This window comes from Polypterus senegalus, chromosome 1 (genome assembly GCF_016835505.1).
Source record: "Polypterus senegalus isolate Bchr_013 chromosome 1, ASM1683550v1, whole genome shotgun sequence".
NCBI lineage: Eukaryota > Metazoa > Chordata > Cladistia > Polypteriformes > Polypteridae > Polypterus > Polypterus senegalus.
This window is the reverse complement of record NC_053154.1, coordinates 283525061-283543675: the sequence shown is the minus strand read 5'-3', so window position 1 is coordinate 283543675 and position 18615 is coordinate 283525061. Positions and strand designations below refer to the sequence as shown.

General features: G+C 39.0%; 1 protein-coding gene across 29 annotated transcripts in view; it reads right to left on the bottom strand.

The window, feature by feature from the left end:
- Positions 1-18615, bottom strand: part of ablim1b (actin binding LIM protein 1b) — a 513083-nt gene that overhangs the window by 86227 nt on the left and 408241 nt on the right. For all 29 annotated transcript variants that reach the window (XM_039775700.1, XM_039775776.1, XM_039775715.1 and 26 more), the window contains 2 exons: positions 13647-13734; positions 9849-9907 (listed from right to left, as the gene is read on the bottom strand). In XM_039775700.1, the coding sequence (XP_039631634.1) occupies positions 9849-9907; positions 13647-13734 (147 nt within the window). The remainder of the gene's footprint in view (positions 1-9848; positions 9908-13646; positions 13735-18615) is intronic.

Sequence of the window (18615 nt, the reverse complement as noted above, 5' to 3'; positions counted from 1 at the left end):
ATGGATGCAACAGATGGTAAATCATAGACAGTTATTTTAGATGCCATATGGAGGCATTCATAGCTGTTTTCTCATAAAAATGGCTTTCTGGGGAAACTGTCAGTAAGAGGACTCAGTAGGGCACTAACCTTCTGAGTAATAAAAAAGTCTTCAGCCTTTCCATTCATTATCAATCATGTATTCAAGATTAAAAACTTCAATAAACTTCTTGTGTCAAAATGTAGCGGTAGTAGGCAACTTAGTAAAGTAGCAAAAGACCACAGCTGTGCTTCATGATGTTGCCCTACAGCGTCAAGGGTTCTTTCAAAGTAATATTTAGAATCAATTCATCCTTACACTATCAGAACTTATTAATTCAGAGGGTCAAGGGGTAATATTAAATATTTCCTCCATAAAAGATATACATGGTTTATTTGAAATTTAATCATAAGCCACACAAGCAGTGAAACCAGAATTCAAGCAGTGTTTACTAGTGTGCCATGGTGCTGCCCTTTACTTTATTCAGGTGAACTGAAAAATCTAAAGAACATATTGTGAAAAGTAATGATGATTTACATTGCCTAAAAATTATGTGATTTTCAAAGTTGTCTTCCTGCTATTAGTTATACTAAAAGGCTTATTAGTTAATATGCACAACAACATTGTTTTGTAAAGTTCTATAATTCACTGAAAAGATGTTTATTATAACTGCATTGCTGCAGAAAAGGAAATTAAATAATGTAAAATACTACATTCATAATGAAGAATAAAAACATTTAACTGTGCCAACCAATACAATATTTCAAGCTATAAATAGCATTATCCAGACAGTAACTCACTTGAGATGGCACATTTACAAAACTATTGTATATTAAATAAATTAAATGATAAACATGACAAATACCTAGTAGTCCGAGTATTTCTACAAGTGACAGGCACATTGTTTTCTTTCAGGTCATCATTCCTGGTATACTAGCACATGCACAAAGCATAAAATATGACTGAACTTTCAGACTCTCGACTACTTACAGGAACAAGCAAATATTCTAAATTTTATGCAACTCTTTCAGTAGTGAACACAAAGTGCTTTGAAAGTCCAAATCTAAAGTACTTTTTTTTGGAGCTAGTAAGTAAAAGGCAGGGGCTGAACTTGCAGCTTTGTGGTTTTTAGTCCAGTGCCATTGCACGCCACATTACACACAGTATACAGTACTCCTTAACATTCTAACTTTTGTTTTCATTGTTATCCATTTAAATAGTTGTGGATTCAACATTTCAAGAATGCACATATGTGGTATTGCCTGCAATTATCATATGAATATGGATCACAGTGCTGTACAGTGCATCCGGAAAGTATTCACAGCACATCACTTTTTCCACATTTTGTTATGTTACAGCCTTATTCCAAAATGGATTAAATTCATTTTTTTTCTCAGAATTCTACACACAGCACCCCATAATGACAACGTGATAAAAGTTTACTTGAGGTTTTTGCAAATTTATTAAAAATAAAAAAATTGAGAAAGCACATGTACATAAGTATTCACAGCCTTTGACATGAAGCTCAAAATTAAGCTCAGGTGCATCCTGTTTCCCCTGATCAGCCTTGAGATGTTTCTGCAGCTTAATTGGAGTCCACCTGTGGTAAATTCAGTTGATTGAACATGATTTGGAAAGGCACACACCTGTCTATAGAAGGTCCCACAGTCGACAGTTCATGTCAGAGCACAAACCAAGCATGAAATCAAAAGAACTGTCTGTAGACATCCGAGACAGGATTGTCTCAAGGCACAAATCTGGGGATAGTTACAGAAAAAACTTCTGCTTCCTTGAAGGTCCCAATGAGCACAGTGGCCTCCATCATCCGTAAGTAGAAGAAGTTCGAAACCACCAGGGGCCTCATGTATAAACAGTGCGTACGCACAGAAATGTTGCGTAAGAACTTTTCCACGTTCAAATCACGATGTATAAAACCTACACTTGGCGTAAAGCCACGACTTTTCCAAGGTACCTCATGCCTTGTCGTGCGCAAGTTCTCCGCCGGTTTTGCAAACTGGCGGCACCCAGCGTCAAAGCAATGGTACTGTTCTTGTGTGATTACTCATTATTTTCATGACGTGGCTTTATAAATACACAGAAACTAACCGCATATTATTTATTAGTGTAATGCATCTGATTGTAATTAACTCGTAACAATATAATGGTTCAGGGAACAGCCTAGTATTCCAAATACCATAACTGCTTTAGCGTTGTTACTCTCACTTCTCCTTCTTCTTCTTCTTCTTCTTCTTTCAGCTCCTCCCGTTAGGAGTTGCCTCAGCGGATCATCTTTTTCCACATTACTCTCACTGCACGACTCGGAGTATTTATATCACTGTATCTGAGTGTGAATCACAGCAGCAGCTGATCGGAAAGAGAATTATCGGTATACAGCTTTAAGGACACGCTGTCTCAGCCACTGCAAAACGTTTTAATTTCCTGTACAGACCTCGCGGCTCAGAAACAGTTTCATCCCAAGAACTTTAAATGCACTCAATCAATTGCTCCTTGTAGAACTGTTTGTACTTATAAGTACAATTAACCCACTGAAAACTTGGACTACAGTTATAATATCTCACAACCTGAGCCACTTTATAAAGCGCGTATTTACATATGATGACGATATCATTTTTAAGGTGAAATGCAGCAAAATATGTTTGTTAAATTATACACATAAAACTTTAACTTCATTTAAATAATTATATTCTTCACTGGGAGTGTCGTTAAGGATAGAATAATTAAACATGTACTACGTAAGATATTTCAATGTTCTTTAAACGTTTTGAAGAATCGGCGCTAAGCTTACAGATGGCTTAACTTCTATTACAGAGCTGATTGTATGGCGATCGGTTACTTGGGGAAAGAAAAGCACTGACTGCAGTGACGGCTACGCCAATATATATTGAATATAAAACAGAAAGAGAAAAAAACAACACAGCTAAAACGCAGTGACAAATTTAGACAATAAATTATTTCATCGAAGTGAAACACATGTTTAATAATGTGCTTTAACTCCTATCATCATGAAAATGACATCACATATACATCTCAGTATTTTAGTTATTCAGAGAGCTGTAATATCACAATGTGATGGATTCTGTGTCCAGTTGGAGGAAGAGAGCCAGTTTAAGAAGCAAGTAGTGATTCACACACATAGAGCACATACGAGTAGAAGATCAAATACAAAACAAAGCATTTAACGTGCTACTTTAATTACGATGTGATTTGAGAAACTGGTTAATTAAACGATTTTAAGATGAAGTTTATAATGTTCTACTAAATGACAAAGTAAACTACGTGATTAAAGTGGAAATGTCAAGATTGAAGTTGACATTTCGTGCTTTTTCCCCACCGTGTGCCTTTTTTCTCTGTACCCTAATAAACTTTCATATGACACTCAGACAGTGGGCTTACAACTCTTCTTTTCACGGCAACTTTGATATGTGACTTCTTTTTATTTCCGGCACTGTGCGATTTTGTGAATGTGAGCTTTCAAGTTTCTCCAACACGCTATGTCACTCGATCAACTTCATTTTGTTGATTATACCACGGTTTATTTGAACAAATAGTATGTTTTTCCTTTGCCTCCACTTGGTATTCGCTGAAATTCTTATATTTTCCCCGTGCTTTTCCCATTGTCTTTTCACAGAAGGCTGCGCTTAAGGGCGATTTATATTGATTTGCATATTCAAATAGGCGTAATTCTGGGAGGATTTGGGGCGTTACATAATGCGCGTGCACGAAGCGTTAGTTTTCACGCTGATCGGGATTTATGTAACGGAAGAACCTGGAAGTTGGAGTACGCACAGATTCCTGCATCTGGATTTTTCTGTGCGTAAGCACATTTCGGCTTTTATGCTTACGCCATGTTATAGTGTGAGTTCTACGCACGGCGTTATACATGAGGCCCCAGGACTCTTCCTAGAGCTGGCCGGCCATCTAAACTGAGCGATCGGGGGAGAAGGGCCTTAGTCAGAGTTCCAGAGGTCCTCTGTGGAGAGAGGATAACCTTCCAGAAGGACAACCATCTCTGTAGCAATCCACCAATCAGGCCTGTATGGTAGAGTGGCCAGACGGAAGCCATTCCTTAGTAAAAGGCATATGGCAGCCCACCAGGAGTTTGCCAAAAGGCACCTGAAGAACTCTCAGACCATGAGAAACTAAAATTAAGATTGAACTCTTTGGTGTGAATGTCAGGCATCACGTTTGGAGGAAACCAGGCCAATTCCATCCCTATAGTGAAGCATGGTGGTGGCAGCATCATGCTGTGGGGATGTTTTTCAGCAGCAGGAACTGGGAGACTAGTCAGGATAAAGGGAAAGATGACTGCAGCAATGTACAGAGACATCCTGGATGAAAACCTACTGCAGAGCACTATTGACCTCAAACTGGGGCGACGGTTCATCTTTCAGCAGGACAACGACCCTAAGCACACAGCGAAGTATCAAAGGAGTGGCTTCAGGACAACTCTGTGAATGTATTTGAGTGGCCCAGCCAGAGATCAGACTTGAATCCGATTGAACATCACTGGAGAGATCTTAAAATGGCTGTGCACCGACGCTTCACATCCAACCTGATGGAGCTTGAGAGGTGCTGCAAAGAGGAATGGGCGAAACTGGCCAAGGATAGGTGTGCGAAGCTTGTGGCATCATATTCAAAAAGACTTGAGGCTGTAATTGCTGCCAAAGGTGCATCGACAAAGTATTGAGCAAAGGCTTTGAATACTTATGTACATGTGATTTCTCAGTTTTTTTATTTTTAATAAATTTGCAAAAACCTCAAGTAAACTTTTTTTACATTCTCATTATGGGTTGTTTTGTGTAGAATTCTGAGGAAAAAAAATTAATTTAATCCATTTTGGAATAAGGCTGTAACATAACAAAATGTGGAAAAAGTGATGCGCTGTGAATACTTTCCGGATGCACTGTATATTTGGGGAAATTTAGGGAGCTGAAAAAAAATACTGTAAGTTTAATTGATAAATTCTGAGAGTAAGCGGTGAGGTGACTTTTAAAAAACTGATCATCACCATATTCTACACCCAACTGTCTGACAGATGTTTCTCAGGCTCAGCTGTGGGGACAGAAAAGGAAAATAAATGGGATGAGGGAAGGAATTTAAAAGAGCTATAATTCAACTGTTGATCATTGATACAACTTTTATTTCAAGGAAAGAACAGTCTAGGCATGGTTGGGTACACTGTGATGCTTTGGTGAGCAAAATGTACCAATATCTTGTTTAGCATGTGTGTAGTTTCACTTCATTCTTCGGAGGATGGAGAAGCATTCAAAGGTCAGAGATTTCTAGAGATTTGCAAGGCCTTAAGTACTGGTAAGAATGTTTTTGGTGCTCTCTTGAACCTATGTCAGATGTTTCTCAGATGGGTTGGTGGCTAGTGTGACTAAGTAAAACGAAAAGAGAAAGGCACACTGTTTGCAAAAGTCTTTACCCTAAACCCCAGAAGCATAAATACTATGAACTGCAGAAAGCATTCTTGGCACCCAAGTTAGAACAGGGGGGAGTTTGGTATGTGGACTTGAGGACAGATACACAGAGCTTACTGTTCGGTTCCTTACTACAGAAAACAACCACAGAAGTGGTATTCGGAAATGTTAGAAAGATATTTAAAAATACTTGCAAAATTGTTGTGAATCACAACTCTGTATTGGCATCAAACGATCATATCATGGATTTGAATAAATGTCTATTGACATGAAACAGTAAAAGTTTCTAATTAATTTTACTCATTCAAACATGCATTCTCTTTTTTTGTCTTTCTAATGTTATTTATTGTGCACTTTAAAAAAAATAGTAATTGGTTTCTGCCACTTTATTCTGTTTGCCTCATGGCTTAACTTTATTGCATAATCTGCATATTGTTCCTCTGAGTTGTTTCTGTCGTGAGTTCAGATCATGCTACACAAAGAGCATAACAATGAATGTCGATTGGTATTGCAAACTTAGTGACCACATGCAAAGGGCCAATAGCATTGACTTTTCCACAAATGGAAGGATTTGATTTGACAAAAAACATAATAAAATGTAATCATACAGTTAAGAGTTTTTTGTCAAGTATACAGAGTGCAATAAAATTCATATTTGCATGCATGACTGAATTACAACACATGCCATTCTGAATCTTGTAAAATATAACAACTGTGGCAGATTGCAGGGGTCATTACCTGGCCGGGATGCCTGGAGGGACTGGAAAAGGACAATAATAGCTTCGACTAGGAGAGGACCACGGGAAAGGAGAAAAAGGGTTCTGGCCTGCTTGGACCGGTGGCCACCACCAGGGGGCGCCTCCTGCCTCATAGGAACTGGAGAATTGCCACTTCCGCCACACTAGGCAAGATGGCGGATGAATCTGCCAGGGACGCCCGGAGTGCTTCCGGTGTAAAAGGCAGCACTTCCGCCACACCAGGAAGTGCTGCCGGAAGTGTGTCATCAGCCACCTGGAACACATCCAGGCAGGAATAAAAGGGGCCGCCTTCCAGCAATCGAAGAGCCAGAGTTGGGAGTGGGAGTAGGACGAAGCTCCCAGGAGGAGAATAGAGGCGGCCAAGGACAGAGAGAGAGAGAAGTTCATTGCGGGGGATTATTGCTAAGTGCTATGTGTGTTGTTCGGGACTGAAACCTGTGTTTATTTGTGGAGAAATAAACGTGTGCTTTTATAAAGATGTGGTCTCCGGGCAAATATCACACAACACATAATACAATAGCCTAAAAGCAGCTCAAGCCTGTGCCTGAATGCCTCAGAACCATCTTCTGGCAAGCAACAGAAAACTGTTCAGGATGCAGTAATCAGGGCTGTTTTATTTAAGTGTCCGTTCCTGTTGCTCCCAAAACAAGTGAGCATGAATTTCTTACACAAAACTCATTCCAAGTAAATGGCAGTTTTCTTTGAGCATTTTACATTTGACTTTCTTTTGCAAAAGGTATGCCAACATACCAGAATAAGGCATCTCAGAATTTGTATACAAGTCTTAAAGAGTAGAATGGGTACTAAAATTGTGTATCTGCTCATGTGAGAAATGAGATGTATGTGCGGTTATTTCTTCAGTGTGTTTGCGTGTGTGTGTACACTACACATGCTGGAATCCAAACTTGTTATTTGGGCAGTAAGTGCTAATATGCTCATGAAAATATGGTATGATATTAGAATAAACCCAAATAAACAATACAAAGTATTAACAAGAATGTCTCGTATTTTAAGACCATGTCAGTATTTTGTGTAACCTCTGTTAGAATGCAAAATTGAAGCAGTTTGCTTTGGTATCTTGCAGTATAATTTTGTCCATATCAGCCATAACTCTTATTTTGACTTTTGCTATTTTTTGTTCATTTCTCTTAATAAATAAAAGCTTAAGCTATGCTGAGATTGGGGCTCTGAGGTGGCCAATCTTCTACTATTTATACTCCTTCTTGCAGACATACACTCCAGGAAGGTCTTGATTATATTTGGGGAATTATTGTGCTGAAAGATAAAGATTTTGCCAGTTAGGCTTTTTACTCAAAGGAATAGCACATTGACTCAAATACAGCCGTCATCACTCAATCAAGGCTGACCATATTCCTTAAAACAAATGTGAAATGCACCCCCAGATCATGACAGAGCCAACAGTATTTGTCACAGAAGGCTATAGGCAGGCATCGTTGTACTTCTGACATACTGGCATCTCTGTGAACCAAAAATTTCAGCTTTGTTGCTTAAGACATTCTGCTATCAGTTGTCTCTCCATACATGATGATCTTTTGTATACTGAAGTCTCTTCTGTATATTGTTTTTCCACAAGCGGTTTTCCTTAGCTACAGCAATAGGAAATAATTTTAATACAATTAAACTGAGTGGCCTTAGACTTTTGTTCAGTTCGGTACATTTTTGTACTTGAGTTAAAATGATTGGTGCCATGCTGCACGAGCATTCATGTTTAGCGCCTTATGTCCATGTGACAAGGTGGGACATGATATGTGTGTGTGTAACACTGTTACGCTGTACTCGATACAATTTCCTTAGAGACTTTGCCAGCATTGTTTCCATAGTGATTCAGAAACCTAAATAGGAAAGCGCATAATTACAGTGATTCACAAAGCCAGTGAAAGACAGTCCAATGTAACCCTTTTTTTAGTGCAGCCGTGAAATCTCTAAAGGGCCTTTAGGGACCATAAATTAACTGACAGCTTTATCATCATGATGTTAATGTGGCAGAGGATCACTGGTGTATGCTTATTGCCCTGATGCTTTTCAGCCCTTCAATGAAAAATCACAAATTGGAAACGCTCACTCCATCAGTCCTCCTTATTTATTATAACATGGGCTAATATTTTATTCTACCAATGCCAATCTCTGTACTATTACAGTTTTCAAAAACTGAACTCCAGTTCTATTTGCTATTCATTTTATAAAGAGACATTGACATGTAAGATATTTATAAATTGTATTGGTAACAAATGTCTTCTTGACAAACTATGGAGTAATTTCATTCTGATAGAAGTGTTAAATCAGATGTATTCAGCGATATCTTCGAATGTCAGAAGATAAAATAAAAAAAGGAAAGCTCCTGTTATTCAGGTTTATGTATTTTTGCTCACTGCAACAAACCCTAACTGAATCTACTAAAGTTTGACTTATGCACTCTTAGTGCATTATTTAAGTATGAGTGGCACCATCTGTAAAGTTCAGACTGCCTATACTCATGTCTCAGTTTGGTTCCAGCTGACTTTCTAATATACTCACATGATTCATTTCAGGATTTGATGAAAAGGAAAATCCAAAAATTCTTACAAACATTTACAACTTTAAAATTTGAACATGAATACCAGTCATAAATCAAACAGTATGAAGGGCCACTATATGCACAGTCTAGAGCAGTAGTGTCACTACAAGTACAGCAGCACAGTGATAAACTTAACTTGAAAAGATTAACCAGACCACTGTGTATACTGGTGCCTACAATGAGTAGCTCAAACTATAGGTAGCACATAATCATAAATCAAGAGGTACCCTTATGTGTAAACTTTCCTTTTTCATATCACTTCTGTAATGCTGACAATTATTTATATCTGTATATTTTTGTATAAGGAATGCAAAATAAAGAGAAATAAAAGTACACAAGCAGATCAATGCTGCTGATTTTCAGTCGGATACTATATACTACCATTTGCATTATTGTGCAACTGACATAGACCAACTGGCACTAAGATTTCCTTTTTTGACTGTTAAATGTGAAATATCATCGACTTTTCTCCATTTATTTTCACAAGTAAATTAACTTTTTGGTAAGTTTGGATTTTTGTGGTCCTCACTGCCATGAGATCGATTCATTAATGGAAATGTTTTTTCTTAGGTTGTTTGTAGTACTTCTCATTAGGTTGTTTACAAATAGCCAACAATTTTGTTTCAGTCAGTAAGTGAGCCAATTAAGGATATTTAACATATATATTCTGTATACAACTAATTGTTTAACAGAGTGAGTAAAATTCCAATAAAATTCTACGATATTTATGTAGCCACACATTTCTGAACAGAGCCACTGGATGTCACAGTCAATTCTGATAGCATCAGGGATGAGGAAGGATTCAATGTCCCCCTTACAAGGCACACACCTACACTCACTCATTTCATGACATATTTGCGGTTGCCAATAAAATTAAAATGGATATGCATATGGAAATGTGCATATTATTATTATTAGTGATATGTAAGATGCCTAAAGTCAAGCAAATAAAACACTTTAGATAAATCCATTTAGTCAAACAAGAGACTTTTTAAATTTCAGAAGGAGTTAACAAGTTAATCAAATAATGCACTAAATCATTAGGGACCTTACCCTGTGCTTTTCTTCACTTCTGGTTGAATGCTTACAGTCTGGATGCCAAACAGTTGATCCTAAGAGACAAATAAAGCAAATTATAGATTCAAGAATGAAACACATTCCAACTAGCCTAAATACCTTCTAATGAACTAGTTTAAATTTGAACTTTTAAATACAAAGAGTTGCAAACTCAGGATAACCACCACCCTACAGATGCCTTATTGAAGACACAAAACTACTAATATTTGTTTCTACTAATATACCATTTCTTACACACTGAATTTATCTTTTATTACTAAAAACAGCTGATCTTAACATTATGAAAATAGAAACAAACTTATCTGAATTTTAAACAAATGCCATTTTAACATTTAATTGCACTGTTAAGAAAAGGACATAATATAAAGAAAGAATTAACTATGGGCAGCATAACTTAATAAAGCCCAAACCTTTACAATATACAGCACACTGACACATGGTGGGGCAACCAGAGGTTGAAAATTTGTACAGTGGCTTAACCACGAAAATATTGGTGGGGTCATAGAAACACCATACTCATACTGTGAAGCTGTGCATAGGGTCTGTGTGGTGTGTGGTTGACTTTGGGTTTAAGTTAGAGACAAAGAAAGAGAGAGAGGATCAGACACTTAAAAGACAGCACTCATTAGAACCATTCCTATGCTAAAATCCTTTGGCTTCGGTATGTGGCTACTGGCAATCTCAGCAAAGATACTGGCTTGAACCAGCTCATGGACTTGACTTGTGACTTCAAATGAGCAGTGTGAGGCACAGCTAGTGGAGTGAATGTGCAGTTAGGGAATGTGGAAGAAAAAAGATAAAAGTAAAGCCACATGAAGGAGCTATGGAAGGTGTGAGTGGTGACATCAGGGTTGAAAGGTGGCAAGGAAGTAGACGGCCACAGTTAACCTCATATAAGGCAGTGAACAACAGACACTGTTTTGTTATATATTATGCTACAGGCACCAGTGATGATAAAATGTCAGCCGAGTAATGCCACACACAAAATGAAGATCTATCAACACATTGTCAACCACCAAAAGCCAATATTAAAGGGTATCTCAACATCCATCCATCCATTTTCTAACCCGCTGAATCCGAATACAGGGTCACGGGGGTCTGCTGGAGCCAATCCCAGCCAACACAGGGCACAAGGCAGGAACCAATCCTGGGCAGGGTGCCAACCCACCGCAGGGTATCTCAACATCAATATCAAATACTCAACACTGAAAGCAGCCTTCTTCCTTCCCTTTCATTTACTAGCAACACTTTATATTTAGTTAATGTCAAACTGATCAAATTATTTATTTTCATTTCAAAATTGTCTTAATAGTCTTGGTATATGCAAACGTTAGGTATGGGAAGCAGGGCATGGAATTTAAACCCTGTGCAAGTGCCTTCAGTGGGAAGTTTGTAGGCTTTCTGTGAGTTCTCTGAATTATTTACATACTTTTTAAGTAGACTGGTGACTTTAATGTAATTTTAGGATGTGAGTGTATCCTGGCATGTAATGGTGTCCCATTCTGATTTAAGTCCTTCCTCACACCCAATGCTAATCTAAAAAATGGATTAGATGTGTAGAAAAATATGATCCATACCTATACATAATTTCTGCTGCATATTAGTTCTGTTTTATAGTTGCACTTAAGAAAAATGGAAATTGGAGACTCCTCCTCGAGGCGCCACCTTATCATGGTGGAGGGGTTTGCATGTCCCAATGATCCTAGGAGCTCTGTTTTCGGGGGCTTTATGCCCCTGGTAGGGTCACCCAAGGCAAACTGGTCCTAGGTGAGGGACAAGACAAAGAGCGGTCCAGAAAACCTACCATGAAGAATAAAAACTTTGGACAAGTTTGGAAAACTTTTCCCTCGCCCAGATGCGGGTCACTGGGGCCCCCCTCTGGAGCCAGGCCTGGAGGCGGGGCTTGATGGCGAGTGCCTGGTGGCTGGCTCTGCACCCATGGGGCTTGGCTGGACACAGCCTGAAGAGGCAACGTGGGTCCCCCTTCTCATGGGTTCACCACCTGTGGGAGGGTCCAAGGAGGTCAGGTGCAGTGTGAGTTGGGTGGTGGCCGAAGGCGGGGACCTTGCGGTCCGATCCTCGGCTACAGAAGCTGGCTCTTGGGACATGGAATGTCACCTCTCTGAAGGGGAAGGAGCATGAGCTAGTGCGTGAGGTCGAGAAGTTCCGGCTAGATATAGTCGGGCTCACCTCGATGCACACCGTGGACTCTGGAACCAATCTCCTTGAGAGGGGCTGGACTCTCTACCACTCTGGAGTTGCCCCTGGTGAGAGGCGCCTAGTGGGTGTGGGCATACTTATTGCCCCCCCGACTTGGAGCCTGTTCATTGGGGTTCACCCCAGTAAACAAGAGGGTAGCCTCCCTCCGCCTTCAGGTGGGGGATGGGTCCTAACTGTTGTTTGTGCGTATGCGCCGAACAGCAGTTTGGAGTACCCAACCTTTTTGGAGTCCGTTGAGGGGCCGCTAGAGAGCATACCTTCTGGGGACTCCCTCGTTCTGCTGGGAGACTTCAATGCTCACGTGGACAATGACAGTGAGACCTGGAACGGCGTGATTGGGAGGAATGACCCCCCTGATCTGAACCCAAGCAGTGTTTTGTTATTGGACTTCTGTGCTCATCACGAATTGTGCATAACAAACTCCATGTTCAAGCATAGGGGTGTCCATATGTGAACCTGGCACCAGGACACCCTAGGCCTCAGTTCGATGATCAACTTCGTGGTCGTGTCATCAAACTTGTGGCCACATGTTTTGGACACTCAGGTGAAGAGAGGGGTTGGAGCTGTCAACTGATCACCACCTTGTGGTGAGTTGGCTTTGATGGTGGGGGAGGATGCCGGTCAGGCCTGGTAGGCCCAAACGTATTGTGAGGGTCTGCTGGGAACATCTAGCAGAATCCCTTGTCAGAAATAGCTTCAACTCCCACCTCCGGCAGAACTTCGACCATGTCCTGAGGGAGGTGTGGGACACTGAGTCCAAATGGGCCATGTTCCGTGCCTCTAATGTTGAGACGGCTGACTGGAGCTATGGCCGTAAGGTGGTTGGTGCCTGTCGTGGTGGCAATTCCCAAACCCGTTGATGGACACCGTCGGTAAGGCATGCCGTCAAGCGGAAGAAGGAGTCCTACATAAAACATATATTGAAGTCTAAAGGCTTATCTCATCGTAAGGTCTATAGTAACATTGGAGATATACAGCAACAATTGCAAAGCTCAGGTCAGCTTCATGGCTATCGATTGATGCACACAAAATATCCAAAAAATGGTCTGCATCTGAATAAGAAAGATTTTTGTCTGATATTGAAGGCGCTAGATGGGTTTTGCTAAGTGCAACCATAAAACATAACTAATATGCATCAGAAATTATGTATAGGGTTAGGGTTACTTTTTTTTACCTTTTCAGTTACTGTGCGGTTAAAACTATCTGGTGCGCACTTGAAACTACTAATAATGGATAAATAAAATCCAACAGATATCAATCCATTCATTCAAGAAAATTTAATTAATATTTAAAATTACTGATTTTAAGACTTTGATGTGCCATTTCAAGTGGAAGCATTTTTTGGTTGTTTTATTTTTTTTTTTTAAAGGCAAGTTCTTGATTGATAGTATCTCAAAATTAGAGGCTTTCAGCACCACACAAGTCTCTCTTTGAATTCCTTTTGATTGACATCACTACTCATGCTTATGCCCCCTTGGGAGATTAATCATCGATGACTGAATAAAAGATGCATTTTTCATCAGAAGTATTATCAGGAGACAAAGCTTGACTTACCTTGAAGGTACATTTCCTCTCCTTCTGTAAACATTTGGTTGCACCTGCTGCATCGTGCACAACTTGGATGATAATGCTTGTCTCCAGCCTAGAATACAGAAGAACATGACACCTTCTTGTTATTTATTGCTTCACTGGAGTTAATCAAAGCACAGCATTGTTCCTGCTGTACCAGCAGCCTACTGGCATTAACAGATATATACAGTATTTAACGTGATTTTCTTTTTTCCTGCATGTTGCTTTAGGAGATGTGATGACACTGGTCCTTGAATGGGCTTACTGAGTCACAGCATTTGGCAAATTACATTAAATTTAATGTTACAAAAATATATACTCTATATTTCCTGTCACCTTTTTTGAAATCTAGAAATATATTGCATTCTATAAAATATGTCAGAATTCTCATGGGGTTTCAGCTGGTAATTATAACTGGGATAGACAAAGATAGATCAAAGAATGGAAGCCGAGAGAGGACGTGCAATATCGTTATTTTTTTTTAATTGTTTCCTTGAGATAAAAGACTAAATTAATCGAGAACTCGAGAAAATGAACTTTGTTTTCTCAAGATAACAGAACAATTTTATCTTAATCTCGATAAAACAAAAGATTTTGTTTTCTCAAAATTATGAAATAAGCCACATCCTGTCTGAAATGGCAGAAGAGCAGAACTGTATTGATCAGCACGTCACATTTTTGTTCAATCAAGGGCTGACGCAAACTTAAATATGTTTATGCCTTAGTTTAGAAAACAGTAACAGATATTGCATGTCCTCTCTCGGCTTCCGTATCAAAGACCTCATTATTGTAAAATAAATGGTAACACATGGATCACAGTTAATTAATTCTTGTTCTGTTTGTAATACCATGCCCAAGGATGCCACAGTACAATCAGTGGCACTATTGTCTTAATCTGGTTATTATAACGTGTAATGTAGTGGCTAAGACTTTGGAATGAAAATATAAGAACATAAGAAATTTGACAAACTAGAGGAGACCAATCAGTCCATCAGACCCATTTGTTCAGCTAATAGCTAAGCTGTCCTAATATCTCATCCTGATTCATCTTAAAGGTTGTCAAGATTTCTGCTTCAACTCCATGTCTTGGTTGTTTGTTTCAGAGTTCCACAACTCTGTGCTTTCTGGCTTCAGTTTTAAATGCTCTTCCCCTTAATTTCCACCGATGTCCTTGAGTATGTGATTCGCCCTTATGCTGAAAGAATGTTCCTGGATCTACTTTTCAACATCTTTGAGGATTGCAAATACCTGGATTAAGTCCCCATGCAGTCTCATCTGCTCAAGACTAAACAGATTTAATTCTCTGAGTCTGTCAGATTTGAGCATGTCCCTAAGTCCTGGGATGCACTTTGTTGCTCTCCTCTGCACGGCTTCACATGCTGGTATAACTTTGTTGTACCATGGTGACCAGAACTGCACACAATACTCCAGATGTGATCTTACTAATGCATTACATAGTTAGAGGATAATGTCCCTTGACTTGAATTCAACAGTTTTATGATATAACCTAACATTTTATTTACTTTTTTAATTGCTTCTGAGCAGTGCTTAGTCAATGAAAATGTTGCGTCAACATAACCCCCTAATTTTTTTTCAGAAGTTGCTTCCTGTTCGACAGTGTGCCCCATCTTGTATTTATAATTGATATTCCTTTTGCCCAGGTGTAGCACTGCACTTTTCTACATTAAACTGCATTTTTCAGGTGTTTGCCCAGTTCTGAAGGTTGTCCAGGTCTTTTTGTATTCTTTTTGCTGCCTCCTCTGTGTCTGCCATCCTTCCAGTTTTAGTGTCATGTATGAATTTGACAAGTTTATTGATTATACCAGATTAAATGTCATTAATATAAATCAGAAAATGGAATGGGCCAAGGACAGACTGCTGATAATTCTGATAATGAGGATAATTCTCCCGTTACTTGTGCTCTTTGTCTCCTGCCGGTTAACCATCTAGATATCCAGGTTTGTAGGTTACCTCTGATGCCTACAACGTCTAGATTAAGAATTAATCTTTGGTGTGGGACTGTATCAAAGCAATTTTGAAAGGGTAGGTAAATTATGTTATATGCTTTGTTTATGTCTACTGTTCCGGTTGGTTCTTCAAAAAATTCTAAAACATTGGTTTGTCAGGACCTTACTTTCATAAACCCATGCTGGCTGCTATTTAGAATATTTGCTTAGGTAATTTTCTAATTTATTTCTTATTATAGTTTGCATAATTTTGCATGGCACAGAAGTAAGACTAATTGGTCTGTAATTACTAGGATCCATTTTGTCTCCCTTCTTGAAGTCACATTTGCAGCTTTCTAGTCCTCAGGTACTTCGCCTATCTGAAGTGACTGATGAAATATGCCTAATTAGGGTTTAGACAGCTTCCATTTCTTTCAATATATTTGGTAAGAACCCATCATATTCAAGGGGTTTTATTCATCTTCAGTTTATTGAGAGCTTAAAGTACATCTGACACTTCTATTTTAAAATCTGTGAATTCAGAGATTGTTTTTACTTCTGAATGAGGCATTTCACTTGTTTCTTCCTTTTAAACACTTAGGTGAAATATTTGGTCAGTTCATTTGCTATTTCCTTCTCATTTTCAATGTTTTTTCCATTTGTGTCACTAAGGTTTCTTAAATTTTATCATCATTTTATTGTAGAAGTGCTGAAAACATTGCTTGCTGTTCATTTTGGCTTCTCTAGCAGTTCTTATTTCATGGTCTCTTTTGATGTTTCAAATGCTTTTTTTTAATCTCTTGCTGTAGTTACCGGTATTCTTCTATGTCAGAATTACCTGGCTTTTAAAAAAATGTATTGAACAGTTCTTTGGTCTTTTTGTTTTATTGCTTACTTTAAGCGTGGACCAGAAGATCTCTGAAGTGACACCAACTTTCATTTATAGTTGCTGAGTTTTTGCTTGATATTTTGTAGATATTTCCTTGTCCCCATATAGTCTGCTTTCCTCAAGTCTTTGTTTTGGTGTACATTTGCGTGTTTTCAAAGATTATCTCATATTTTACCATGTTGTGATCACTGTTGCTTACAATATCAGTAACGTCTGTTCTTTTCACTCTGTCTATATTGTTTGAAAAGATGGGGATCTAGGCAGGTGTCACCACGCATTGGGCTTGAGACAAACTGGGTGAAAAAATAGTCATTTGCTATCTATATCATTTCAGTTTCCTCTTCTGTATTCCCAATAGGGGCTTCCCAATCATTGTTCGGAAAGTTGAAATCACCCATTACAAGTACGTCCCCACTACCCAGAGGTTGTGGGTTCAAATTATGCTACTGACTGTGTTCCTTTGAGGAAGTCCCCTGATCTGCCTGTGCTTCAATTGGAAAAACAAAGGAAATGTAACCAATTGTATCTCAAATGTTGTAAATTGCTTTGGACAGAGATGTCAGCCAATCCAATGTATCTAAATTTAGAGCCCCAAAAAACTCTAAATGGCAGAAATACATATGAAAATATTGCCTCCTATAGGCAGTGCCCTTGATCTTTCCCTAACCCAGAATAAAGCTAATAAAACCAAAAGAAAACAAAAACATTATTTATCAACAAAGGAGGGAACAGTATCAAAATATATTCTCAAACGAGCTTAAATCAGTTAAAGGTAACATGGAAACAGAATCAATCCCTGGGCATTGGGCACAACACAAGAAATATAAATAGACAGGTAATACATCCATCGCAGGTCCATTCAAAACCACATGCTTACACTCACATAGACAGAGTTTTGAATTACCTGTTAATCTGACTTGCATGTCTTTGCAACTGTGGGAAGAAAGTGGAGTACCCAGAGTAAAGGAAACAGGGCAGACTCCACATTAATTTGAACACAGGACCATTTGTAGGTGAAGAAGTAGTGCTAAACATTATGCTACTGTGCTGTCCTAGAATAACCTTAAAAAACAAAGTCCTAACTGCCTCTTAGGCCTACCTAAACAGCAGCAATTAACCACATAATTACAAAGCAAGGAGCATAATGCTCTTAACACTAGAATCCCTGAAGCCTACAAAAAAATTTATAATCCTGGGACACGTTAAATTCCTTCGCACCTCTCCATTAGTGTCTTTTGTTTTACAAATGTGTCAAGTAGCACAGGTAGCAAGCAGCCTGCTATCCCATCCCCACACTGACACAGCTCAAGTCGCACAGAAGATTCTCTGAGCTCAAGTCTGTTTATCTGGATGTGAGGTGCTTGGAATTGTAGAGGGTAAATAATATATGGTCATTTGGAACACATACGTTTCATGTGTGTTCTGTGTCTACAACGATCTATGTAAATGTAGGATTACAGGAAATGCGAGGCAGGAATTGTTGAACACATAACTAAAACAGAAATTTTCTTCATGTTTTAGTAATCTATACTAATAAAAGGCAAAGCCCTCACTCACTCACTCACTCACTCATTCACTCACTCACTCACTCACTCACTCATCACTAATTCTCCAACTTCCCGTGTAGGTAGAAGGCTGAAATTTGGCAGGCTCATTCCTTACAGCTTACTTACAAAAGTTGGACAGGTTTCATTTCGAAATTCTACGCCTAATGGTCATAACTGGAAGGTATTTTTCTCCATTAACTGTAATGGAGTAGAGCTGCAAAGGCGTAGGGGCGGAGTTTCGTGACATCATCACGCCTCCCACGTAATCACGTGAACTGACTGTCAACGCAGTACGTAGAAAACCAGGAAGACCTACAAAAAGCGCTTAAGAAAACATGCATTATATAATTGAGAAGGCAGCGAAACAATAAGAAGCGAGCGAGTGGCATATACTACCATATTCATGAGTGCTGCTACCTCGGAAAGAAAGCAAGGTGTAAACCTAAACTTTAAATTAAGTTCATAGACAGGCTACCGCTGGCGTTTCACATGCCCACAGGTAATGCGGGATACAAGTTTAATGAGAGGACGCAGGATATAAACGAGAGTTTTGATCACTTTGTAACTAAGTT